The 27695-nt window shown below is 38.3% G+C and overlaps 2 protein-coding genes across 3 annotated transcripts; both read right to left on the reverse strand.

Moving 5' to 3' along the window:
• Window positions 1–293: 293 nt before the first annotated feature.
• pkig (protein kinase (cAMP-dependent, catalytic) inhibitor gamma) lies at window positions 294–21435 on the reverse strand. Of its 2 annotated transcripts, XM_056268208.1 has the most exons (4): window positions 21337–21435; window positions 15257–15546; window positions 1930–2108; window positions 294–805 (listed from the first exon to the last, which is right to left on the reverse strand). In XM_056268208.1, exons 3-4 carry the CDS (start codon window positions 2078–2080, stop codon window positions 723–725), a joined length of 234 nt encoding a protein of 77 aa, XP_056124183.1. In that variant the 5' UTR covers window positions 2081–2108; window positions 15257–15546; window positions 21337–21435; the 3' UTR covers window positions 294–722. The 2 variants fall into 2 exon arrangements, with proteins under 2 accessions (XP_056124183.1, XP_056124182.1); XM_056268207.1 differs by lacking the exon at window positions 15257–15546.
• A 1107-nt stretch (window positions 21436–22542) lies between these two features.
• ttpal (tocopherol (alpha) transfer protein-like) lies at window positions 22543–27137 on the reverse strand. Its single transcript, XM_056268203.1, has 5 exons — window positions 27024–27137; window positions 25918–26362; window positions 23725–23918; window positions 23533–23643; window positions 22543–23443 (listed from the first exon to the last, which is right to left on the reverse strand). Exons 2-5 carry the CDS (start codon window positions 26357–26359, stop codon window positions 23165–23167), a joined length of 1026 nt encoding a protein of 341 aa, XP_056124178.1. The 5' UTR covers window positions 26360–26362; window positions 27024–27137; the 3' UTR covers window positions 22543–23164.
• Between the last annotated feature and the right edge of the window lie 558 nt (window positions 27138–27695).

Below are 27695 nucleotides of genomic sequence, written 5' to 3' on the forward strand. Positions count from 1 at the left end.
TTAAGACACTGAAAGCGAAATAATGTCATTCCTGTTTATTTTGAGGTACTTCCATTTATAGTCACTATATAAATGCAATGTGTTTCAACAAGTGTTTTTTGAGAGTTTGACAAAAACCACAAAACAGTGCCAGGAGCAGTAACTTAAGATACTACATAAATATTGTTAATTATGTTACATTTGTGTTACAATATGTAATGAAGTATAGAAACAAATCTCTTCAGACCTCAGGCAATATTTGAGAATTCTGTTCTATAATCAGAACTTCTTCAACTGTAGTGGTCATTGTTTAAAAAAAAAGAGAATTAAAATTGAGCCATCCATGTCAGGCAGTAACAAAAAGGCTATATTTGGTACTTTATAGTATACAGTAGCTCAACATGAGATTGAACGGTTTAGTTTAAGTTTAGGTTGGAAAAATATCAAAAAGCCTGTGCTTCTGTTCAACCTCTGTAAGAAAAAAACAACTTTCCCTCACTCAGCGCTGTGAATGAATACAGTCCTTGACAGATTCGTCCCATTTAGTGGTGTTTGCAAAGGCAGTGTCTTCTCCATCTGTCTCTTAGGCACTCAACAGCATGCAACGGGTGGACGTCCACCTTAATGGCAGTCTATGAGAGGAACTCTTCACTGTTGCCTGATGAGCAAAGATGAGGAGAATTTTGATGAGAAAAGGAGAGAACTCCTCAGCTTTCCTCTCTCCTCCGGGTCATTCTTGATCTTTATGACGGTCCCTCTTTCCCCTGATTGTCCTGGCTCCCGGAGGCCTCTGCATCGGGGGCTGGAGATCCAGAAGCATCTACCTCTACAAGACACAGATATGACAAAACGTACTGCCACAACATACATGTGCACATCCCCAGCTACACATTCTTGACAGGGTCCTCATGGTCATGGGAAAGTCTCAGGTTATTTCAGAGATAAAATGGTGCCAAGAATGTGAACTAAGGAAACTGGGTCAAATAGAGACAGATGCGGCTCTTATTTCAGTAGGAAAGAGTTGAAAAGTTCCCATACGAATAGGAAACGGTCAAGGAAGCGGTTATTGTTGAGAGGGCAGATAATAAATCTTTGTCAATGGTGACAGTCTCCATTCAACCTCACCAAACCTATTTGTGTTTAATCTGGACGCTGTGACCTTACAGAGTCGTGTCCTGGATAAAGTAAGGGACATTTTGAAAGAAAAGGCCAGTGAAAGTCTTTGGTTCACATCTTCTTTGGTAAACTACACTTGTAATGTGTTCATGTATCTCAGTCTTATCGTATTCACAAAGCAAGTCATTACAGGGGCCATATGGATGCAGTGTTGCATAACATGACCGAATAGACCACTGGCAGTCAAGAGACATTATCAGTTCTTTTATCACATGAGCAGCACTAGTTGTGCAGAATTACTTATACGGATTACTGTCAGAATAAATTTAATAAAAGTACTGTGTTAAAAGTTTTAAGTAAGGTTAGCTTTCATAGCATAACCACTTTATAGTTTTCACTTATACTTATTTTCAAAACATGACACATTTCAGTATAAAACGGTATACATGATCGAATAGATACAATAAAGAGGACCAATGACAACTCTTCATGCAAATAAATGCAAGACAGATGATAGATTTAACTGGTGAACATTATTAACAAAGTTTGAAATGGAGAATTGTGGAGGAGAAGAAAAAAGAAGAGGAAGAAGGATACAGAGTTGTTGAAGGAGGAGGAGGAGGAGGAAGAGAAGATGACGATGACAACAAAAAAGGAGAAGGAAAAAGAGGATGGAAAAGGAGGAAGAGACTAAGAAGACAAAGAAGATGATTATGAAAAAGTAAGGAGGAGGGTGATGAAGATGAGGAGGAGGACAACTCTAAAGGAAAAGAAGAAATGTCAATACAGGTGCTGTCTTGCAAGATGAACAGTAAAGCTCGGTGTGTGACGTACCTGCAGCTTTCAGGTCCATCTGAGCCATGTCTTTGGTTAGTTCACTGGTCCCCACCACTACCGTCTCTCCTTTAATGTCTGGCACTGCGTTCCTGCGACCTGTACGATCACAGTTTATGAACTCTGAATATGACGCCTCAACGTCCATCATCTGCTCACAAACTGCCCTCTCATTACACCTAAAAGAAACAAAAAGACAGACAAAACGGTAGAACATTTACGGTCCAGAAAGAAAGAAATCAACCAACAGTTAAACTAAAAAACTCTTTATGAACTCCATTTAATGAGCTCTGAAAAGAAATCCTGCCAGAGAAAAGCTGTGAATCTCTCAGTTCAGCAATGCCCATGACAGAACACTCCATCTGATGAATTGGAGTAATTATTACTTCAGGGGCTCTATTTCAACGCTAAAGTTAATAGATTCAGCCACTGAACTCATTTCATGGCCTAATTATATAAGAGAGCTAAAAGCATTCATCCAAACCTGGACGCATTCGTCATTCTTTTCATGCTTGTTTACACTCCGGGTTTCTTGCGAGTATCAGTGCAAGCGTGCAAATGGAGCCTTATTGGCACGCAAACAAGAGATAAAACCCAAAGCGATCGATTAGACACTTTTTGGAGCTCATCAAACAGCTTTCAGAAGGAGAGTCATGGGTGGGCATTATGCCAAGAGAGGAATCCTCCCGGATAATGCATCCAAAAACACATTAGCTACTCACTCACTAAGTTTCTTCCAAGTCAACATGAAATCAAAAAACTACCCCATTTACTTTTAACCAATGCTGCTGATAACGTCTCAAAAGTAACACTCACGTTACTTCTTAAGGTGCTACTCAAAAATAGTCTTTCATCAAATCACATTCCTTTTTTGGCTGAGATCGCCAACCACTTGCCATTTGAAGACAACTTTTAAGACCCAATCAATTCATGATGGATAAAATCAAGTTCCGTCCTTCATTTTCATCTTATCGCATATCCTGTTTCACTCAAAGAGTCGTCACATTGGGCTGCAAATACTATTGTTGACTTGATGCAATTTATGACTCTAAATACCACCAATTTGTACAGCTGGTCTGTCTGAAGAGATGAGACGGAATATTCCAGAGGAATGTGAGAGGGCGAGGGAAAGACGACAAATACAAATAAATGTGATGCTATGTGTTGGAAGCAGAGGGGGAGGTGTGACGTGTGAGGGAGCAACAGGCAGAGAAAATTACAGGGTATAAATCTTTGTGCTAGTCTTCACTGCTCATCCCTCCTTCCCTTGAATCACCTCTCTCCATCCCTGCATTTCTCTTTTCATCCTTCAACCCTCCTCTTTTTTTCCCTTTCTTTTTATAGTTCTCCCTTCCTTTCTATTATTCTCAAATGCTCCAGTAGTGCTGAGCAAATCAGGGGTTTAGGAACAGTCTGAAAAGTGGGAGGGACTTTAACTTGAAAAGTAATGATTATATCCCAAAATGTGGGGAGCTGAACATAGAGATTTCTGCAAAGAGTAAAGGATGCCCATGTCAGAATGTGTTGCAACAGAACAGAAGTTAACTTTTGGACAACAATTTTGTGGAACAAAGGGGTCAAAGTTCGGCTGGTTCAGTTCAGTCAGCCCCTGCTAGATGATGTAACCACACTATCTATTGATGGTCATTTAAAGTAGCCATGTATTATTTAGCATAAACTCAGCAATGTTCAAGGAAGCTCCACATGCCCATGGTTTACATAATTTAGCATCACAATGAAGAGGATCTGCAGTGTTTTCCTGAACTGTTTGCCACCATATCCCAGTCTGTGCACATTCAACACTGGCCAATGTGTGTTTTAGCAGGCTGAGTCATCTCACATAACGTCTGCCAGCACCAGCATGTCAGTTACCTGATACTCCCAACCTCATTTTCACCCAGGACCTCGAGAAATGTGAGCCAATTTCGCTTTCATGCAAACTTTGCTGGCGTGTTCTCCAAATATCAACCTGTTTATGCAGCATCTATAATTACAAGCACTCACATGTCCTAGGTAATGCAGGCAGATTTGTATTGGTGTGACCCAAGTCAGCAAAGGTCAGGCTGGGGTCACAGCCGGTGAAGAAGAATTTGGAACAGTGGCCTGCAGAGACCGACTCCCCAGTGAAGAGACAAACTAAAGAAAGTGTCACACGAAGTGCATGAGGCTTTTAAAATCTTCCCCAACAAAACACAAGCTTTGCTCTATTGAAAAGTGCACATAATAATGTCTTTTCACCAAAAGTTTAATACCCCAAGTTGATGTCTGACAACAGTGTAAAATTACTCTGCTACTGGGACACCAAACCGAACTGCAAAAGTAGGCCTTTAGGAACAAAAGTATCAAGGTTTCCACAAAAACATGAAGCAACGTAACTGTTTCCAACATTGATAAGAAATGTTTTTAAGCACCAAATCTGCATTTCTGAAGGATCATGTGACACTGAAGACCCCAAACGTTTGAATGGTGTATATAGATGTACATTTATTGTTTTCATTTACAATTATTTTTCATAGTATAGTTAGAATATATCTGATAGCCAGTGCCCAATAATGCTCCAGCCTGGAAATCCTTATGTAAAAGTTTCTATATTTAGTGAGTTTATCTGGCAACAGGGGGCTGTTGCTTTGCTTGTCTCAAATGTACAGTGTTCAGTTACTTTCCATTTACTCTCCCAAATTTCATTACAATAAAGTGACACTACGGCTCACTAAAGGTAATTTGATATATTTTCCCTTGCATGTGACCCAGCTTACTGAACCAAATCTTTTATTTGCAGATGGACAAGGAGGAAACGGGAGTCAACTGCGGCTAGGCAGCGTCAGAGTTCAAACGATGCAGGTGTGCACAAATCCCTGAATATCCCAAAAACACCTCACATATCAGAGGGAAAACGGCTCAGCTCACCCTTAGCCTGCAGTCCTTGTGGGATCAAGAACGAGAGGCTTACAAAACACCAACTTGAGCACTGACATGTTTATCATTTACATGAGTTCTGCGTCGCCAGCAGGCCTAAACAAATGACAAATTCATGTTTAACCTTTATTTAAATTAAATGAAACATCATCATAATCATCATTAAAAACAGAAAAGCAGTGAAAGAAAGAGTCACGCTTTCACTCTCACTAGATGTTTGGATATGTCCAGTGTCTAAAACAGTCTGCACAGCCCACTGGGTACATAAACACATTGCTCAATTCCATATTTGGACAAATCATGAGATATTAGGATCATGAGAATGAAATCCAGCCACTCAGTCGGCCAACTAGATCTTCACTCAAAATCAGAGTCAATCACTGGTCGACTGACATTAGGAGCACTGCCGACGACATTTCATACTCGGTAACTTCCATGCACAACTACTCCTGTATGTGGACAAGTCCAATTATAACAGAACTAATTTACATGTACAAGTCTTAAAGTTACAGTAAAAAAATGCAGCCTGTGTAATTATAAAGCTCAGAGGGAGAGGAAAGTATCAAATAATACTTGAAAGAGTAACAGATGTGGACTTCAGTGAAAATATGTAAATTTCACCACTGACAGTAATTCTCTAAAGTTCACTGGTCTTTCAGAAATGATGTCACTTTCCTCAGTTAATGAAGCCTGCGTCACACCGCTGGGTTCCTAGAAAACTCCATAAATGGCCCTTCGGCAAAATTATCTGTCTTAATTATCAACATTACGGCTGTGATGGAAAGACATTCTAGACCACAAATAGCACAATTCACAAACCTCAGGAGGGAACGACACTTCCATGAAAAGCAAAGTGTTCAGACCGAGACTCAGGAATGCACACTAAAGGGAAATAAAATGACTCTGCTTGTGGTCCGGTGTAATGATATTAACCTCAAATACATTTTATGGACAAATATGTGCATCTCCCATATTCATGTGGCTTTCAAGTGTAGAAACCAACAGGAATACTTAGTGAGTCTCCAGTGCTCTCTAATCCATCAAACCGGTCACAGGGTGTGTCAATATATGCCTAAGCAATTACATGGATGGTTTAAATACTTTTTGCTCATAACTGCTTGACTTCGTCCATCAGTCCCTGGCTTGAAAGGGTATGCGGCCACTCTCAGCAGACTGTTGACTTTATTCAGTCAATAAAGAGCCTCTTCCGTGTAGGCCGGAACTGGACAAGGAAGATGGGACCCTTGAGACAAGAAACCCTTACTCCTCAAAAGGCAGGAGATGAACCGTAACTGCAAGAGTCTTAGGTCACATTTACACTGCAGGTCTTAATGCCCAATTCCAATTTGTTAACTATATCCGATTTCTTTGAAGACCAGCTTCTTTTAAAAGTGACCCATATCCGATATCTGCATTTACACTATACATTTAGCGAAACAACCCAAGGTAGAGGTACTGATTTGAAAAAGCTTAGGCCGGGAAGGAAGTAAAAACAGCGTGATTTGCAGTGGAAGCAGACAAAATGATAATACAAGCTTTTGCTTTCCGCTTTAAGTCTTTAAAGTTCAGCAAACATTTGGTCTCCTAAGGCATAGGGAAAAAATAGGCCTTGTTGCAGCCTGAGCAAATGTAGCAATGCTCGCTGCTGTAATCACTGTGGTTGGTACGTCATTCGTCACCGTCACTTTTTCAATGACGTACGACTTGAATTGACAGGGGAATATTCGATCTGTCCACTTGGCAGATGCAAAGGCACGCATCCGATTCATTCATTCGATTTATTTCCACTTATGAATGAGGCCTAAACCGATCTGAGAATATCGGAATCCATGTGCTTTTTTCTGCTTACACATTCGTGGGTCATATCTGATCTGTGCCACATTGGAGGGAATATAAAAAAATATATATATTTTTTGGGAATTGGGTCACTTGAACCATGTAATGTTAATGTGACCTTCAATCTAGTTCACTTTAGACACTTGATCTCTACCCAGATCACCTCTGAACTGAAAGGCCGCAAACTAATCTCATTAAACCTGATGTAACATGAGCACTGTCAATCACGGATGGAAAAGTGTCTTTGTTCTCTGTGTCACCGTAATGCTCGAATCATATAACGGCACAGTACAGCAGTGGGAGCCCATTATTGGAGCCATGAATACAGTGTGAATCAGCACACCTGCAAAGCAAATAGGTTCCATTTCTAGTCCTACATCCTTGCTCCTGTCGACCTAATGAATGGGGGATATTCTGAACAGAGTGTAACGGGAGCTCTTACTGATATTATCAACAAAGGCCCGAGCGCCCAGTGGAGGATACAAGTCTACTGCTACAATTCCACATGGGACCCTCTGTGCCTCTGAGAGTAATAAACGTCATATCTGGTGGTGGCAGCAGTATGCCCTTACAAACAGTGAATTTAACTCATTAATTTAACATTTCCTGAGGGAATAAACCTGCAGTTTTAAAAAAAAAATGCAGCTGAATCTGCCAATAACTTCCAACTTCAACTTTATTTAGGTCCACCAGGGGGCAATTAGTTTTACAGCAAGGCATAGAGACAGACAACCATTAAAAAACATAAAATGTAAAGACAATACACTGACCGTGAATAAACTCCTGACCCTACTAACTACCTCCATTGCCTAAGTTTAGAAGGGAAATGGCTGTGGGAATAAATTTGTATCTATTGCTCTTAGCTAGAGGAAATAGATAGATTTAGCTTTCCGTACCACCTGTCTATCGTACAGGTCAGTAAAATAGACATTAATCACAATCATTTTGATTATGGATGAACAAACAAATGAATAAATGAACAAATTATTCAACAAATGGTCATTGTGATTAAGAATGTTGAACCCTACATTTTGATTTTGAACGAACAAATTAATGAACGATGAATAGTCGTTTTTAATAGTCGTTTTTAATGAATGGTCGAAAACCTTTTGGCTCGAGTAGGGTTTAATAATGATCAATCTTAAGTACGTTTGTCAAATAACAGTTCAGATGCTTCTGACATATTGCACTCATTCTCTCCTTATGTCCTTTGGGATCGTAACAAAAACCAATGAACAAATAAAAAGCACAAAATAAACAAACAAACAAACAATTGATTGAATAAACCAATGATTGAACAAACTAAAAAAATTTAAATAATAAACCAACAAATTAATAGATGAACTATAGTATATTACTGAATGAACAAATAAATAAACGAAAGCACAAATAAGCGAACAAACAATTGAACAAATAAATACACAACTGAACAAACCAATGATCAAACAAAATGAGATTAGTTATACATTTCAAAAGCCATTTTTTTGCACCCTGTTCAAATCACATACCACCAGAAGACACACTCAATCTGTAATAGAAATATGACAACCAGACTGAAATATTGCTGCAAGCATTTGTTGGAGTACCGTATTATGGGGAAAAATGCCCAAGTAAAAACACCCAAATGGGACAAGCTTATACATAGAAATTACAACCTTCTTGTCTTATTTCCATCAGACAGACATGCACACTCTCCTGACTACAAGAATTTCAGCCCTTTTAAAAAGGAATTTAAGATGGAGGAGTCTGCTCTGCTGATAATATGTTTAAAGCTCCAGTTTTGGGCAAGAGAACAATGTTTATATAATATCTTCCATGGAATAAAGTGAGCTTGAAAAATGTCCCATATTCTGTCTTTATCAGGGAAGAGTTTCTGGACACCACGGAGCTGCATCTAATCAAGTTGAATAGACTCCAGCCTGTCTAAAGAAGCAAGCACATTTAGCTGCTCTTGAGATAAGTGCACCAGCTCCAGCACTCCCCTTTTTATGATGAGCCACAGCTCAACTGAACGAACACACACTTTGTGTTCACATGACGTAAGTGACTGTTCAGTCCAAGAATGGGAAAATACACCCTTTATCCACCATTGCACAGGCATTGGTTTTTTTTTTTTGCCATTGGTTTCAACTACAATAGAAAAAAACCTCACAATTCAAAGTTTGTTTGCTGTCGTCCTATGTCTCCTTCCTCCATTTTGAAGGGCCTTGCTTTTTACACAACTATTTTTCTCAAGCAACATCAAAAGAGCCATTGCCTGAATCTCCATGCTGGTAATATTACTCAGGACCAGGAACCAAGCTTCTTCCACCGACCAAGCATTTTGTGCTATCATGACTTTTTAAATGCCAACTTTACGGTCCCCAAGCACTTCAGCTGCACTTTCACAGCCTCTTATCAGCATACTATAACATTTCCCAGCACATGTTCAGCATCTCCAGGAAAAGGTTATGAGACCACCGCAAGGGAACTTTGCTGGTGCATTACACATTCTCACTGCACCTAAAATTAATGAGATCTAATTGCATTCAAATGGGCAAACAACTCTAAAGCAAAATAATGCTTATGAATGACAGAAGTCATCAAGCAAACAGACAGCAAAAGTAAAATAGCATAACATTTAAGCTTAAAAATATAAATAAAAATATTGTCTGCCAAATATTCAGACTTCTCTCAAATAAGATAAACTCATGAAAATGACACACTATAATTGTAATACAAAAAGCCACGCCCCCTAGTTATTGTTACTATGCCCGTCAAACAAATGGTCAAACACGACCAGCGCAACAGATTGCCATGACGGGAAGAGGTATACCTGTGCGTGTCAGTGACCTTTTTTGGAGTAATACCTCAGCGATATCCTCCAGATCGAGGCAAAAGTGGTTACAGTATGCAGTGGAGGGATATATTAAAAATATAAAAATACGCAATGAAGGAGACACGACTACTATCGAGGCGAATGCTTACACCGGTCTCAAGTGAAATCTGAGAAACCCCATGACCTGTAGCTGCTACCTCAAATGCAACCAGCACAGCCTTGAAGATTTTATAAGCTGGTTCAGTGGCTAATTGTTTGGAGTTAGAAATATATAACTCGCGCTGCATATTTAGTCATTTTGCCTCAGATACAGGATTAACAGTTAAGTTATACATTCGCTTTAACAAGCAGGTTGTTCATTACCACCACGGCAACCGCTTGCGTGTCATGCTGAATGCGATTTTCGTGTTTAAAAAGTAACTATACATAAGAGACGGAAAGATGCAGATAACCATACATTATTTAAGGTTATTTCTATTCGTTACGATATTGATATATGAACTGATGTTGTCAAGTAAGCTTCATGCTTTCCCCGTTGCGAGCGTGCACTCCTCTAAACAGGCGCTGCGCACTGCTAGTTGACTGCTGCTCATTCCCCCCCGAGAATATCATGTTAACAACAACCCTTTAGAAAATGTAATTCCTTTGTGGATCCTCTTGATCTGCTTTCTCCATGTTTCTTTGACTAATCTCAGTGTCTCAGTCTCACGCACGCTGCACGCGAGTTAACCATGTTCGACACATTTAACTGGGAGTGGGGCCGTCCACACTGTTTTATCCATTGTAGGCACCGCTCACGTTGTGTTTTCGCCTTTGGAAACAGAAAGAACACAACTCCTCCAGACAATATCTCGGGGTACCTAGTGTCCGATTTACAAACGCCGTGGGCGCACCGCTTCACCATCTTGCTTGGAGTCAATGTTTGACGGACCTGCTCACATAGTAACGGTTGCTATGATGTGTGATTGGACAATGGCCGTTTTGGGGGAGGGGCCGGCGAAAGGTCAATTAGGAAAAATGTCATGTATAGTTTCAGTTTAGCCAAAGTCCCTTTAAGACAAGTCATTTCACTCGGCGGCCATCTTTGAAACTCCTCTCGGGCATACAAGTGGAGTTCCTATCTCCTTGAATGGGGAAACATCAAATTCTCAAACTGTTCGCCAAGCTTACGATTAAATTTTATATTTGAAATCACCAATGAAATCTGACAACAACTGTCTCATAAATTGTGTTTCTAAACCCTAGAATCGTGACAATTTATTTTTTATTTTTCAAGCTGTACCAAGCTAATGCGTCTCAGAACACTGACTGTTTCTATAGAAACCGGAGCTTCTAACAGCAGCTGCAGTGACACGATGACTTTACCGATCGGCGATTGGCTTTTTTCTTTAGAAGGTGGGACTTATTCCGCCATATTGCGTATTGCACTTTCTCCCATTAGTAATACGAGTGCACCGTCTTTCCGTATATAAATTCTTTGGTTTAGCATGTCACACCACAGGACAAGTTATTTTGACTCAGTCATAACAGTTTGAGTCGCGCAAATATGTAAACATTTAACTTATTAAAGTTGAAAATATCTCTATTTTGTGGTGGCATCACACTGCAGGACTGAACTGAACATGAACGTAGTTCCACATTAGCATCATAAAACTGAAAAACTCACAACTCTTCAAAATGTCTAATTTACTTCCTGTTGGGGTCTTGATTAGCAACATTTTCAAGGATCCACAAGAGACTGATCATTTTGAAATGGATTGTGTAAGTCACTCCTAAAGACTCAATAACTAGTGACTAATATATTTTTAGGGCAATATCTACATTTTGTTCCCATTTTTGAATACACACAATGAGATAATGACCTAAATATTTAAACTTCATTTACACATTATTGATTTCGATTAAATGATACATTTCTGGGAATGTTCATTTAAAAAAAATAATTAAACTGTTCTTTGTTTAATTCAAAAAATGTAAAGAGAAAAATGTATACATCATGGCAAGTACACATTTAATGCAAATATAAGAGATATATGGGTCTTTATATTCTGTTTGCATATATCAGAGGTCTAAATTCCTATAAGTGCCTATTTAATGCCAAACGCTGACAGATTGCATGTAAGACAAAATAGCTCTTAAATGTGTAATGGGCATATTGGCGATGGAGGTGGCATGAATACTGTGGAGAGAAAGAAGAGAGGCTGCCAGGCCTGCAGTCATACGGATGAGACAGTGGTGTCACCCACACGTGACTCACTCTCATTCGTCTTCCTCTAATGCCTCAGGACCGCCGCCACTCAATCCATGAGGATTTTATAGAGGATCAAGACAAGAATTGCAAAGCTAATGCAGAATGTTTGCGGTTAGGATGTTTTTCCTCATGTCATCGAGACCCTTTCAGCTCCCTGGGTGCTGAGCGAAGGGCTGCTACTTTACAAGCGAGAGATTTTCAAAGCCACTAAGAAGCAATTAACTGAAGATTTGGAAGCGATAGCCGTATCGAGATTAAAGCCATTTTCCTCGCACTGATGTCGGGAGGCTTTTAGCTCACAGGGCCCTTTAACAGAGCGAGTATTTGGTGTTATTTCATGAAACAAAGTGTTAGCATTTAAAAAGGCTCGGGGAGATGAAGGCGTGAAACCACCGCCTCTTTACTAATGCAGGAGTTGATGGGCTTCATTTCCCTGTGTGGCCTATCAGCCCTTTTGATATCAGAGCAAATATTAAATCATAATGAGGATACTGCAGGGAGGCCGAGTCAAATGTTACAGCAGTTTGAGACAGCTGAACTTTAGAGCCGACACACAAAGACACAAATCCTTTAATAATTCCACAGCACCCACATCCAACACGGTCACAACATTATTTGCCTAGCACAGGTGGACGCCGATGTATTTGCCTCAAAATTTGAAAGAAACACACCAACCACGGCAGCTGACGCAGGCTTCATGAAGATAAAGGATTAAAAAGATTGTGGTGTTTGTCTTTCTACCTACTCAAATTCAATTCATGTCTATAACAAGCAGGAATAAAAAGTAACAACTCAAAGTCATCAGACAATGCAGGTTAAAAAGTCCATAGTTATTTTCCATAATGAAAGCACAGAAGGAGAGTTACTTGAAAGTTCTTTGGGGAGAAAGGAAAAGGTCTCAATTAAGCAATGATTTTCCTGTCTGGTAAAGGGTTTCCTTTTAGGCCACTTTAAAGGAAGTAAAACTTGCGTGTCAATGAAAGATGGCATATGTTTTCCACAGTTATGATGATATGCACAAGCACGTGATGCAGTTTGCGGCCAGCCATCAGTCAATCACCCAGCCAGAAAATGAGCAGTGAGAAAATGGTTTGTTAAGAAAGAAAGTTCAAATCTCCGTCTGAGCCTAACAGTATCAGATGTCTGAATCAATCCGCTGCTTGTTTGGAGGCATAAATGACCACTTATTGTTTTTATGCGGCTCTTTCCCCAATTAAATTCACAGCGTGGAGCGAGCGAGAGAGAGAGAGAGAGGGAGTGTGCTAACAGGGTTTAGGATTTCCCCATGAATCACACATCAGACTATGACAACAGTGACTGAAGGGAGGAATCTTTGCCGAGTCATGAACAGGTGGTGCCGTTCAGATGAAAACAGTGGGAGTTTATTTGGCTGGAAATGTTGGAGAAGGATTAAAATCTTAAAGTTCTCCCAAGAATCCTTTCAGTATTTACTCATGTTCATGTCATTTCAATCTCTTTCTTCCATGGAACACAAACGGAGGAGAACTTTACTTTATTGAACTTTAGGGAATGTCAGGCTCCACAAATTGGGGGGGCTTCATAAAATTGAATCGTGTGCTATATTTAAACTCTAATCTAATTCAATAGCTTTGTGCAATGAAAATACTGAAATTTAAGTGATTTATTTACTTATAATCAAACATTTTTGAAGTCAATGATGCAAAACATTCATCATTTTTTATGCATCTCCTGACAAAGCGTGATGTACCAAATTTGAATATACACGCATTTTCAGATTGCAAGAAGAAGATTTACTGTAAGTGTTACAACGGAGTTTACAACACTTATGCACATAAACTCTTTTCCTACAAACAGTCAAAAGGTCATACGCCTTCTGAAAATAATCACGCTGCTTTGAAAATGAATGGTTTGAACACAAATTATAGTACCTATCCAAACCAAATGCCACACACTGAAATATGCTCACCACCATCTGCACCCTGCTATTACAAAGAGCAGCATAAGGACAAAATGTAAAGAAACAACAAATCATCATATTTAACAATAACAAAGTTGTGGGAACGTGAATCAGGAAAAGAAGAGTTCACACAAAAATAATGTTCTGTCATTATTTACTCACTCATATGTCGTTTCAAACCATTATTTTTACAATAGAATTCTCATAATAATTAAGACAAATTAAAGAATTTTCACATAGGTTTTCTATATACTGACCAGGGGCTTGTCAAGCTCAAAATCAACAAAAACAAAAACCTATAAAAGCACCATAAAAAGTCTTCTGAAGCCAAATGGACGCCTAGTTTGAGGAACAGACTGAAAAACAGTCACTGAAAATCTTCCCTTCCACTGTAGCTCTGAAATTAAATAAATAGTTTGAAGTCATGGCGCGAGTTTGACGTCACATTTAATTTGAAAGTTGCAGAAGTGGTTCTTAAGATTATCAGTATGAAAACATCCATGAGAATATATTCTACAACACACATAATATATAATCGGGAAAAACACATTCTGGAGTGGAATGACAAGAGGGCAAATAAATAATGACATTTTTGGCTGAAATTTCCCTCTAAAGGGCAGGATATTGTCTCTTTGACAGGACCTCTGTACACACATCCAGTTCTGCTCTTGCATTAAACAACACATGGCCTTATAACAGGAAGCAGGTGGGACGTCTGTCCTTGTCGTTTATGTCCTTCTCCTGCAGCCGAGGTCTTACCGCGCGCGAGAGAGAGAGAGAGCGTGGAGGATACACAGAGCCAGAAACACTGAGCATCTGGTGTGCAGACAGACAAGAACAGAATACAGACATATGTATTAAGCTTAATGGGAAGGTTGACCCAAAAATGAAAACTCTGTTCTGGACCCAATGGACTTTAATAGTATGGACAAAAATGCTTCTTTTTGGAACAACATGAGAAGTAAATTATAACAGAATTTTCATTTTTGGGTGTACTTTTCCTTGAATATCCGTCTACTACTCTGCACAGTTATTGAAGGAGAACAGTTCTTGAATGTCACAGACAGAGGTGTTCGCTGAATGGTCAACCTCAGGTTTGTGTAGATTTAGTCCACATTGGCAGCCCGAACAACATAAATGGACCCGGAAAACACCCTTTAAACTACCGGTAGGTACCTTGCAAATTTCAAAACTATATTTGCAGGTCCAACAAAACAAAACAAAAATAGTAGCAGATAAACTTAAATTATGCACAAGAAATACTGAACATCCTTTTGTTAAAACATCTCTAGCAGAAATGCAAATTATTCTATGATACTTTTATGACATGTAAGAGAGATCTTCCAGCCAGTGCTCACTGCCTCCAAACCCAGACAGCAATTAAAAAGAAATGTCCTGGACAAGCAAACGAAGCTGAACAGCTGTTAAGTCTTAAAGACCACCTGTCACTGTACGTTTCCTCTTTGTGCTGGCCTGTCTTTAACCCCTTCTCACTTCCAATTACCAATACTTCAAGCTAACAACCATTATCCAAACTTAGTCACAGCACACAGCTTCAATTACTTACCAAACGCACTCTGAACGCTAATGACATGGTGCTACAAAGCTCTCCAAGGACCTGAATAAAGGCAGTTTTATTTTAGTCCACACGAGAAACAGAAAGCGGTGTCCTCTGATCCTAGGGTTTATGAGGGAGCCTCCTCTCTTTCTCTCTCATTCTCTCTCTTTCTGTCCTTCTCCTTCCCGTCTCTCTCTCTCTCTCTCTCTCTCTCCGCAGCAAACGGATCCCACACAGCTGCAGCACGCCTCTCTCCCACAGATCAGGGAGGATGTGGGCGTAAAGTGATTTGATTTGCTCTGAGTTGTGAAGAGAGGAAGACAAGCAAAACATATCCTGAGAGATGCTTTCAAATGTTGAATGACAGCTTGAATGAATCTGACCAACGGCTTTGGCCATAGCCCACATAAGTGCATTAAAGGCACACTGACCATGTTTACATGCACATGAAAATTCAGATTAATATCGTAATTCGATCATATTTCAATGATGTAAGCGTGTTAACACTTTAACCGGATTGCCATAACCTGATTAAGCCGTTATTCCAATCAGAACTGCCATGGCAGTTTTTGAGCCAAGTGAAATGCAAATTCCCATACTTACTACATAAATAAACGCATACATACATGCATACAATTAATTGTCTTATTATTAGGCTATTATTATTATCAGTGTCACGGTACCAAAATTTTAGTAGTCACTACCAATAAAATTACTAGTAAAATTCTACGGTTCTCAGTACCTCTTGAATTAAGTACTTTATTTTTGTCATCCATTGGTTTTCAGTGACAATAATCGCAGTTTCTGATTCAATCATGCATTCAAATACAGTCGTTGATCCTTGCAGTGTACTTAGCAGCATGAAGAACTAAACTTGTATTCAGATTGTGAATGGGTAATAAACAGAAAGCAAGAGAAGAGCCTCCCTTTATAATCAGTAAGGCCGTCAATCTCTTAAGCACACTTTTTTGGTTATAATGAAAGGATTCGCAAGAATGCAGCTCGCGTTGAACAAAAAAAAAAACTTGTGCGTTTTCAGCTTTAAGCCCATTCTGACTAACAACTCTGATAAGCCATTGCATTTAGGCACTCAATGATTGATTGGCTACAATGAAAAAAAAAACCAACAACTGTAAATAGAAACCTTTGACGCTCAGAGAGCGCTCAAATAAACAAACAAACGAGTACGAGCGCATTTGAAAGGAGCGTACCGAATATACCCAGAACTCTGTACTACCGGAACTGCAGAAATGCTGGTACAGTCAACTTTTTTTCTTTTTTTTTTAAGTACCAAAAGTACCGGTACGCTTGACAACCCTAATTATTATTAGGTGCATATTATTAATCATGATCATTTACAGGCTGTGCATGTCCAAATAAAACCATTATGATTGTTATAAAACACACTGAAGAAGATATTTGAGGAGATGATTTTATACAAACATTAAAAATATATTTTTTTATTAATAAACAGATGGCCAATAGATTCATAAGGGTCTCTCTTGACCTACATTTTGCAATTCAATGTGCTCTTGTGTGCTGCTGTCAAGGACATGAATAAGAATTGATTTAAATTATTTCAATTTATTTTTACTAATCTGCACAGTAAAAGGCCAGAGCAAGCAGCATAAAACAGTGAGAAAAGAATACACATGTAATTTAATTTATTCAGATTATGCTGATTACATGTATTCAGGGAACAGCTGTGAGGCATCTGTGACAAACTGTTTGTTTTTTTACATGATAAAAGATTACCTAGAATATAGACCATGGTTATTATTGTTATCTAAAACTAAATCTATTAAAAACAGTAAAGCTATAAAAGATTAAACATTTTACTTTGGCAAATATCTAAAATAAAGCATTCAAATTATGGTAAATAAATCAACTCAAACTGAAATAAAATAAATTAAACCCATTTAGTAATATTTAAAAAATAAAGAAAAGCGGTCGATTATTTTGACGATTAATTGGGTATTCAGATTTTTGTAATAAAAATAAGTGAACAATAGCCTTTAAAATTACAAATACATACACTGAGACAATAATAATAAATTGTATAAATTGTAAATAATAAATTATATGGTTTTATTGAACAACACTTAAAATACATAATCTACGGTAATATACAAAACATAATAAACAAATAAACTTATGTACATTATGCATTTAGCAAATGCCTGCAGAGGGTGCCAAAGGCCTGGTGATTGTTGTTGTTACACTGATCTGTTATAGCAGATCAAATCCTTGTTTAATAGTGTGGCCAAACAACATTTTATTCAAAGGTCCACTTAATCTTTAATATTTGGCCACTTTTTTACGATAAAAATGCTACAGCGAGGGTTTAATTTTATTTTGAAATCGCAATGAACAACAATTCGCATTTTTAGAAACATATTGATGTATTTTTCTGTGGTTTACATTACAGATCTGGCGAAATGGCGCACGTTGCATTTCCAGATGAACGTTATAAGCAACCCAAACTCACAGCATATGCAGGTTTGTGTGGAGCAGCATTTACTGTGAACAGAGCTGCTCTGTGACGCTGGAAGTAAATACAATTATTTACGCATGTAAATAATTAAAGCATTGCGCTTCACTCTGAAAACAGCAGTATATTTACTTATTTAATGGAATTGCAGACTTTGTGACCTCACAATAGCATTATGTTATTATCATTATTTTTAAATGGTTAAAAATATATCGTGCAGCCTTATAAAATTGTCTAATAATGCGGATAATGGATTAATGTCTTTGGAATACGCCACTTCCGGTGTTTTGCCGGTGTTGTGCCAAATTATTACCCCCCTCATTGAAGGCAGTACCTGATTGCCTAATCCTAACCCCACCCCTAATCCTAACCCCTCCCCCAATCCTAACCCCTCCCCCAACCCTAAACCCACCAATGCTAGGGGGGTAATAATTTGGCAGGGGGTCGAAATTCGGCACAACACCGGTTAATCGACACGGGTAAATTGCAATCAAGGATTTTTTTAAATCGAGTACTCAAATTTTATCTATGAATCGTGACAGCCCTAAAAAAGAAAAGAAAAGACAAAAGCACATAAATTGACAAAATTAAATTAAAAGAAAAGAAAACCTGAAAATATTAAAATAAAAGCCTCAATAAAACCTTTAGTATATAAATACTCAAATAACACTAAAATCGACTGAAATTATTTAATGTGGAAAATGGATCAAGAGAACTGTGGATGGAGTGAAAAAAAGAAAGTTTCAAATGAGAAAGTGTCAACCCTGATTCATTCAGCGACAGCTGTGTCAATTCCTGAAATACATATATTAAGTTGTATAAATTCATTGTGTTGATTCTATAAGTTTCATGTGCAATAAAAATAATAATCTGAACAGCTCTCCCAGCAGGCTATAATTAAGTGGAGAATTGCTTCCCAGCAATAATGTTATAATATATCAACAGCCTTGTTGATGAGGCCCTCAAGACATTGCAGTACTACAATTCAATCAAAGCACTTGTGCACAGTCTGCACACCAAATTATTTCAGGGTAACAAATAGGATTTTGTCAAGCTTAAAAGTAAAAGTTTACATCGGTTTCAATTCAAAGCTACTCAGTGGGAGACCCCACAAATAGTCTCTGCTTTGAACGGAGTAGTTTATATATTTAAATTCATGAATCAACAAAATGCGAGACAGTTAAGTAGCCTATCCACTAGGCCAACTAGAAAAACATTTATAAAAATAGAGGAAAACAAATTGAAACAAAAACAACCACAAAACCCATCAACGGATACCGTGGCATGATAATGGCTGAAGTACTGACGCGAAACTCTTGCCATAGCCTGACCTGGACGTGTCATGCAAATGAACTTTTCACTTAAAGCAAAGAGCCAGAATGCACTTACCAAACAGAGTGCTGCCAGCTGAGGATAATGCTTCTGCTACAGCACAATGATAAATGATAATAGTCACAACACATCTTTGAGTACCACTACCTGCCATTTCATCAGCCTACTCTAGCTGAAGAAGCCAAGTGGATGATGACTTGCTCGAATAACATCTTTTGACTCAGAGGTCCAAAAAAGCAGTTGCTATAGTGAAGTTGTTGGGCCATAGATAGAAAGTAGGACAACCAAGCTCATGAGAGCAAAATACACCAACGATTTCTTGGTTGTATAGTACAAACTGAAGTTACATATCATAAAGTTCATTACAGCACCAATCAATCTGTTCAATACAGCATAAAGTCCATTGCACCATCAAATATTAACATTCACTCAGAATTAGTTTCAGACGAATAGTCCGGATACATTTACACAGCTCACATGACTATGAAAAATTAAAAGGCTGACGACAATGAACTGATTGTTCCACTTCAGATTGTTCATTCATTGTTGATGTGCGACTCATCAAAACGCCTCAGTGAATCAAGTCCATGATGTCTTTGAATTCAAGGGACCCTCCTCCTGTTCTGGCAAGGGATATCATAAATGTAGTGACCTAAACAACTGATTCCTCACAAGTGAAAGAGCTAAAAACTGACCATCTTGCATAATAAATACACAAGATCAAAGTAAACAGGTCATCCACATGCACACACATACACTAAAAGAGATTACATTCGATTTGTATAATGTCTTTGGCTCATCTTCACGAGTGTGCTGCCAAAGCACTACATCATAATAAAAATGTCCATATATGATTGAACCACTGAAATGGCATGGCTGATCTCTTTGTTGTTACTACATTACTGCTGAACTCATGCAAAGTGCTCTTAAAGGGATAGCTCACCCAAAAATTTGCATTTTCAGTTTCCCATTCATAAGACTTTTGATCATCTTCAAAACAATTCCCTCATTACTTTTGCACACAAGCATGATTTGTATAGACACTGTAAAATAAATCCATATGAATCAAGCGGTTTAATCCAGAATGCTTTATATAAAGGCTAGTAGTCTCATGTAAACAGTGATCAATGCACATAAATATACATCAAATATGGTAAAAGTAAGCTTAAACACACTTGCTTGATGCACATGAAAATTTTCATTGGTTGGACTTTCAAAGTACAGATAAAATAATGAGAGAATAATAAAAATAGCTTCATTTGTGTTCCGAAGATAAACGAAAGTCTTATTGAGTTGAAACAATAAGAGTTGAACAACTCCTGCAGAGTTTAGATCCAACTTGCCTCAACACACCTGGCTGGAAGTTTCTAGTATGTCTAGTGATACCTTGATTAGCTGGTTCAGGTGCGTTTAATTGGGGTTAGAGCTAAACTTTGCATGACGTTAGTGGTGGCCCTCCAGGAGCAGGATTGGACACCCCTGAACTAACCTTTAATATGCATGTGAGAGCGAGCAGTCTCTGACAAGTTCCTCCTATGAGTCATGATAATACTTCCTCTTCTTGCAAGTATGATAGTATATAAAGGCTTTTGCTTAAAAACATGCAACTGGTTTTGCATAAAGAGAGTTCTGTCATCAGTCACTAATCTTCCTGTTGTCAGGCAGACTGCCTTTCATTATGTGGAAAAGTCACTGGAAGAGTGAGGTTGTCAATCCTTTAAAAAACATCTCCTTTCGTTGTACACACAAGAAAGTCATACAGAGTTGGAACAACATGATGGTAGGTAAATTTTAATTTTAGGTTGAACTGTCCCTTTAAGGTCACTGAATATTTATTGGCAAATATGTTGTTTTTTGCCTATAAAAGCAACACTTGAGAAACGCTACTGGTAAACAATGTCCAAGTAAAGAAAAAAAAGAACACAGGCCATTTTATAAAAATAAAAAAAAAAATCAACTAGCCTATACATTTGGACGGAGGAGCTTTTCAATTTCTTTTAAATATTTTGTCGACTTATGAATGTTAGATTTAAGCAAAATAATTCCTTACATTACGACTCCTCCATACTTGAAAGTCTATAAGGCTACAAATAGGCGTCACAAATGACAGCAAAACTGCAATTTAACTACAATCTTTATGCATATGTTTAGCATAGCCTAATACATCAATGCGTCAATGTGTTTTGTTACATTTGCAACGCCTGTTGTTTCACTATCAAAACTATGTCGGCTGCAATCACCCATCATTACTGTAACAAGCACTAACCTTAATCCGCTTCACTTTCTTCCACTTGTTACTACGACATTCACTCTTTGTCGGGATTTCCCTTCATTTCCAAACGCTCTTCCCTCATTCCATACAGATTCAATTCCGAGATTCCAAGTCAAATCCAACGCTCCTCTGAGTCTGACAGTCTATTGTAGCAAGAGGGATAGAGCTTTAAACAGCTGTTTCCAAAATGGAGTGGATCCCACAGCCAATCACACTCCGTCTGCTCTCTTACCAATAACAGCACTTCTCTTCACGACTCCACGCGGAGTTGCTTGCGGTCAAATTGTGCGCTGAACAGTGACTTTCAAAAAAAAAATTTTTGACATTGTTTGGAGAGATTTATGAAGAGGAGCAAGTTTCCAAGCTTGGAGCAGCCGAGCAGGTGACTACGAGTGTTGAATTCCCTTACAAAATGACCATGGTAACCACAGTTTCCGCCAAAATACCACTACAATGATTGTTCTATTACAAACTGTGGCAACGTATAGCCACCACTGTCAGCAAAATAAACAAATTAAGATATGTCTTTTGCACGGTATATACTTTTAAGAAGATGTTATCTTAGGGTGTTTTTACTGTTATAACTCTACTCTAATGTTTTTTATAGTATTACTTGGCATCTGAAGACAAATGTATTCTATTCGCCAGCTATAGGGGAAAGGGGGAAGTGTGCCAGTGGAAAAAGTTTGTCAAATGGTGTATGGCTCCATCTTCTGTCAAACTCCATGCTACACAGCACTTGACCAGTCAACCGAAAATAAAAGAATGAACTCTTAACTCCGAAAATTATATTTATTGGCTGTTTCCACAAACATAAATAATAAAGTGTTTAGATAATAAGATACGGCTACAAAACTGGCATCAAACATAAGGCTTGAAACTTAGGCATAAATGTGCTCAGTAAGACAAAAAAATGAATTACATTTTCTATTCAATTATCCATACAAGGTACACAACATTAAAGATTAATGTCCATTTAAACTATTTTGGCAAATGAAAATATACAACCATACATTGTGAATTTTATATTGGCCACTCAACTTTAAAAATGTTATGTAGTCAGGATGTAAAGTATTGAGCAACCTCACATCAGCTTAATATATTGTAAACATACAACTATCTGATGTCTTACTAATTCTAAAGCTTATCATGTAACTTATATGGACAAAGGTATTGTGTACAGAAAATCAATTCAGTAAATTCAGTGATGCACACTTGCGAAAAGTAAAAGAAACAAATTTAGAGCTGTTCAATCCACAAATCCAAAAAGAAACATGGTAATTATTTAATTCTAGGATATCCTTATTGTAGGATAAAATAATTCTCTGTACAGAGGTTTTTCAATTTAAAATTGCACATTGTTATTGCATTGTGTTTAATTGACATGGGTGATTATCTCCAATGTACTAAATAATCTAAATAAATATAAATAATATTCCCTTCACCGTAAATTAAGGCAAGCATTATTTGAGATGTAATATAAAATTTGAGATGTAACATAAAATGATATAGCGCTGAAAACAACTATTTTAGACATTTCAATGCTCACTGTATAACTGAAAACATATAGAGACTGATTATATATTAAAACCTAGGGCTCCTTCTCAAAAGGATATTGTTTGGAGGTTTGAATCAAGTTTTTAAAATGCAGGGTTACCAGGTTAAGCCAAAGCAATGGGTGTATATCCAGCATCTAAGTGGCTGTCTGTACCAGATCTTTTAAATGGTCGGACTGATCCGGTGACCTCATCACACTGTGAATATATAGTTGGTCATAGCTAAACAAATGTTTCAAAAGAACCAGTTGCACGTTGCCAGGAGGTCAGTAACAGTAATAAAGCTGGGAACGCAGATGTCTGAAGGTGTCCTCTCCATGTGCCCCAGCTTGCTCTCCCTCAAACAGCATGGAGTCTGGCAGAATGACTCCCTCCAGAGGATCCGGCTGACAGAACTCCACCACAAACTCTTCCTCAGCCTCCAGCAGCATTCTGGACCAGGCAGACATGTCAAGTCTTCCAGCCACTCCTCCATATTCTTGAGGCAGCACAGATTGAGGAATGACTCGATGGAGAGAGGCCAAGTCTGAGCCATGCAGGACATACTGTTGGAGAAAGAGAGGCCCTTGTTTATAGTATTATTATGCTAGACATGTCTGTGTGTAAATACCAGGATAAGTAGCTAGTTACTTACCCTCTCTGCCATTTTCTCTTTCAGAAATGGCTTAATTATCGCAAAAATACCCTTGAAGATACGTGGCTCATTTATAATGTTTACAGCCTTTATTCTGATTGGGAAGCCATCCTGAAACACAAAAGCAGCCGATCAGTGCTCATGCCAAAATCAATGACTTCATCGTAATTAATCACTTTTGCAATGTCTTACTTGAAGGATACCAACAACTTTCTTTGCCAAAAGTGGACCTGGATTAGAGGCTTGAGAGAGGCCAACTCCCCCATAATCCACCAGGATAACAATTCCATTCACTTGGGTTTCCTCAGGCTGAATCAGCTTCTCTAAAGTCAAATAAATAGCTCGAATGTTGTCCACAAATGGGTAATCATTAGGCTTCCATTTACCTAGGAAAGTGAAAGACAAAAAATGCTTAGTTTTTATTTTATTTTATTGCTAACAGCAACATATTTATCAAAGTCAGCATTAAAGGAAAATTGTAATAGTGTTTTCTTCTCTATTGTAACAAATATCCTAGAGAAACGGCTTCTCGAACAAGAAAAAAAGTAGGGCAGGACTTGATATTGTTCTTCTGATTGGATCAATGGATTGTTGTGATCTAGCACTGGTGCACAAATCAGAGAGAGAATGAGAGAAAATACAAAAATTAAACAGCCCTTAACATTTAAAATAAAAAATACCAGTTACAGTATTAATGCAAGGTGTGCACAAAATTAAAGCTTAATGTCCATCTAAACTATTTTGGCAAATGACAAAATATTTAAAAACACATTGTGAATTTTTATCGGCCAACCAACTTATGTAGTCAAGACATAAAGTATAATAAACATTGCAATATTCTATAAAAATATGAATTGTCTTATATATTGTCTATATTGTTAAAACTACAGCCATGGCCAAAAGTATTGATTTTTTTTTACATAAATGTTGTGTTTAGCAAAGTTTGCTGCTTCAGTTGCTGTGGTGTTGAATCACATTGTTTCTAGATTATAGTGCAGAGTGATCAGATGCATTTTGAATAATTGCAGAAATCTTCATTGGCCAAAAAGAAACCCAAATTTCCCCGTTTTTTTGTTTTTTTTTGTTTTTTGGCCCTGGCACAAAATGACCAGCTAACATTTCACTAATCATATCATCAGCACATGGGAAAGTGTGAACGAGTACAATTCAGTATCATTCTGATTGGATTTAAGAGCTTCATCGCTTTGCATCAAAATGGCCTCACATGCAAGGAAATTGCTGCAAAGAATATTGCACCTGAAAGAACCATTTACCGAATCATCAAGAACTTCAAGGAGAGAGGTTCAACTGCACTGAAGGTGGCTTCAGGACGTCCCAGAGTGTCCCAACAAGCGCCAGGACTGTCTCCTACTGAGGAATCAGCTACGGAATCATGTTACCATTAGTATTGAGCTGCTCAATATTGGCAGCAGGTAGTGTGAGTGAATCTGCAAACACAGTGAGGCGAAGACTTTTGGACAACAGCCTGGTGTCAAGAAGGGCAGCAAAGAAGCCACTTCTCTCTGTGAAAAAGATCAAGAACAGACTGAAATTCTGCAGGAAGTATAAGGATTGGACAGAAGAAGACTGGTGCAAAGTTATCCTCTCTGATGAAGCCCTTCTGACTATTTTGGACATCTGGAAAATCGATTGTCCGGAGAAGAAAAGGTGAACGCTAACATGAGTTCTGTGTCGTGCCAACAGAGAAGCATCCTGAGACCATCCATGAGTGGGGTATCTTTTCAAACAAGGGAAAGGGCTTTCTCACATTTCTGCCCCAAAACACAGCCATGAATTAAGACTGGTATAAAAACTTACTGCAAGAGCAACTTCTCCCAGCGATCCAGGAGCAATTTGGTGTTGATCTGTGCATTTTCCAGCATGATGGAGCACCATGTCATCAGGCAAGAGTAATAATGAAGTGTCTTGGAGATCATTGCATTTAAATTTTGGATCCGTGGCCAGGCAACTCCTTGGATCTTAATCCAATAGAGAACCTGTGGTCAATCGTCAAAAGGCAAGTGGACAAGCAGAAGTCCACAAATTGGATCAACTCCGAGCACTAATAAGGCAAGAATGAATCGCCATCAGTTAGGATTTGGACCTGAAGCTGATATCCAGCATGCCCGAGCAAATTGCAGAGATTGTGAAGAAGGGTCAACACTGTAAATATTGACTCATTGCATATTGAATGTTTTTGCCAATAAAAGTCTTTAAAACTTATGAAATACTTACAATTGTTATCCAGTATACCACAGAAACATGTGAAAAAAGAATCAACAAACAAATAATGAAGCAGCAAACTTAGCAAAACACAAACTTTGTTCACATAATACTTTTGGTCATGGCTGTATAAGCAGAAGCCTTCATCAGTTCAATTATTACCTGGCCGTAAACACAGTATGTAGCGTCCATGAGGGTCTGGTCTGGGAAGGACAGTGAGAAAACCCAGATCTAGGACGTGCTTGACTGTAGAGGGCTTCAGGTCCTGAAACACCTCAGGCCAGGCTTTCCGGTTGGCATGATAATTCAGGAGAAGCTGAAGGGCCCGGTCATAATCGAACTTTCTGGCCCTGAGGAAGCGCAGCAGAAATGCATCGTCTAACCGTGTCCTCAGATTAGGGTGGTCTTTTAGTATCATATCTCGCAATGCCTGGACATCCCGGAGCCTCCATTCAGGCTTCTCCTGGAGCTCTTCCCGAGCCTTGGCCACCAGCTCAGTAGTAAGGGTGCAGGCGTAGATGGGTGGAGGAGGAGCTGGGAAGCCTACACCTGCCACTGTTTCCCTTGGAGGGCCAAGATCAATGTGACCATTCTGGTCTGCCATGGACTATTAAATATGGACACATGTAAATGACAGACATACAGCAGTTTATTGGTATGTTTTCATTTAGAAAATACAATCAAGCACTATATATGGGTCATTCTTTAGAAGTAGTGCAAATTCAGGTTTGTATGAGGCTGACATTTATCCTTCACCAAATGTATTTTATATTTGTATTGCATTGTATTTGAAACGTATAAGTTTACTGTGGGTGCATTAGATATAAAGCTATTTAAGAACTATTTTCTAATCCCTATTATATTTCAATATAATAAATCTAGTGTAAAGATCAATCTTTCTTTTTTGGGTGACCATTAAAAAAGTAATCATGGTATTATTTCCTATACATAGCAAGTCCTTTTATGAGAAACAGCTGTAGTTGGATTTATATGCTTAAACAATAACTGTACTGTCATATGCACAAGAAAACAAAAAAAAAAACAAAAAAAAATTAATAACTGATGTCAGACCCATAGCTAAACACAATGTGATTCTTTCTAACGCTCATGAAGCACTGCAATTAAATATATGAATAACATATTTAGGAATAATACTTTAAAAATCTGAATGGGGAAATTTGACGTGATAGCTTCAGCTTTTTAAGCGTTGAAATGGTGATGCTCTTCACATAAACAGAACAGAAATCAAAACAGTGAATATTACCAACCTGCCAAATAAATCCGCAATCAGTTCCGTGTGTAGAGGAAGAAGCCGTTCTACCATTGGTCACGCTCTATCATGTGATGCATGACGCCCTTTCCCCATTAAAGCTGAAGTGTGTTTTTTTATATGATGTAAGTTAAAACATTTAGATATCTCAGCTTAATATGCAGATTATAGGTAAGAAATCAGCCGTCTGAGCGAGTCTGAGTCAACCTAACATGTAAACAATGTGATTCTATCGCTATCAAACCATTGCTCGGTGTGTCCTTGTTTGAGGATCCAGACGTCACTACCAGCTCACCCAATGGCGTGAGTTTGGGGGCGGGGCTATGGATTTTTTTGGCCAATGACAGCAGACAGAGCGAGCTTTTCGGGGTTCGGGCCCGTTTTTCAAACCCAATACAGAAGGGGATATTTTGCAAAAAGCTAAAATGACAACAATTCACACTTTCCTAGCTCGGTGGCATAATTGCAACATTCATTGACTTGCTCTTTGTTATAAAAATCTACTTTTATCTTTTAATATGCAGTACATTTTGTTACAATCTTGTCACATCTTAGTGGCCTAAGTGTTTGAAACAGTTACGAAACATGTTGAATTATATCTTAAACGCTACTTGACACCAGGTTTATTGAATTATAGATGTGATTAACGTGATTCATTCAGTAATTGGCA

This window comes from Rhinichthys klamathensis, unplaced genomic scaffold (genome assembly GCF_029890125.1).
Source record: "Rhinichthys klamathensis goyatoka isolate OS25496 unplaced genomic scaffold, OSU_Roscu_1.1 h1tg000269l_1, whole genome shotgun sequence".
NCBI lineage: Eukaryota > Metazoa > Chordata > Actinopteri > Cypriniformes > Leuciscidae > Rhinichthys > Rhinichthys klamathensis.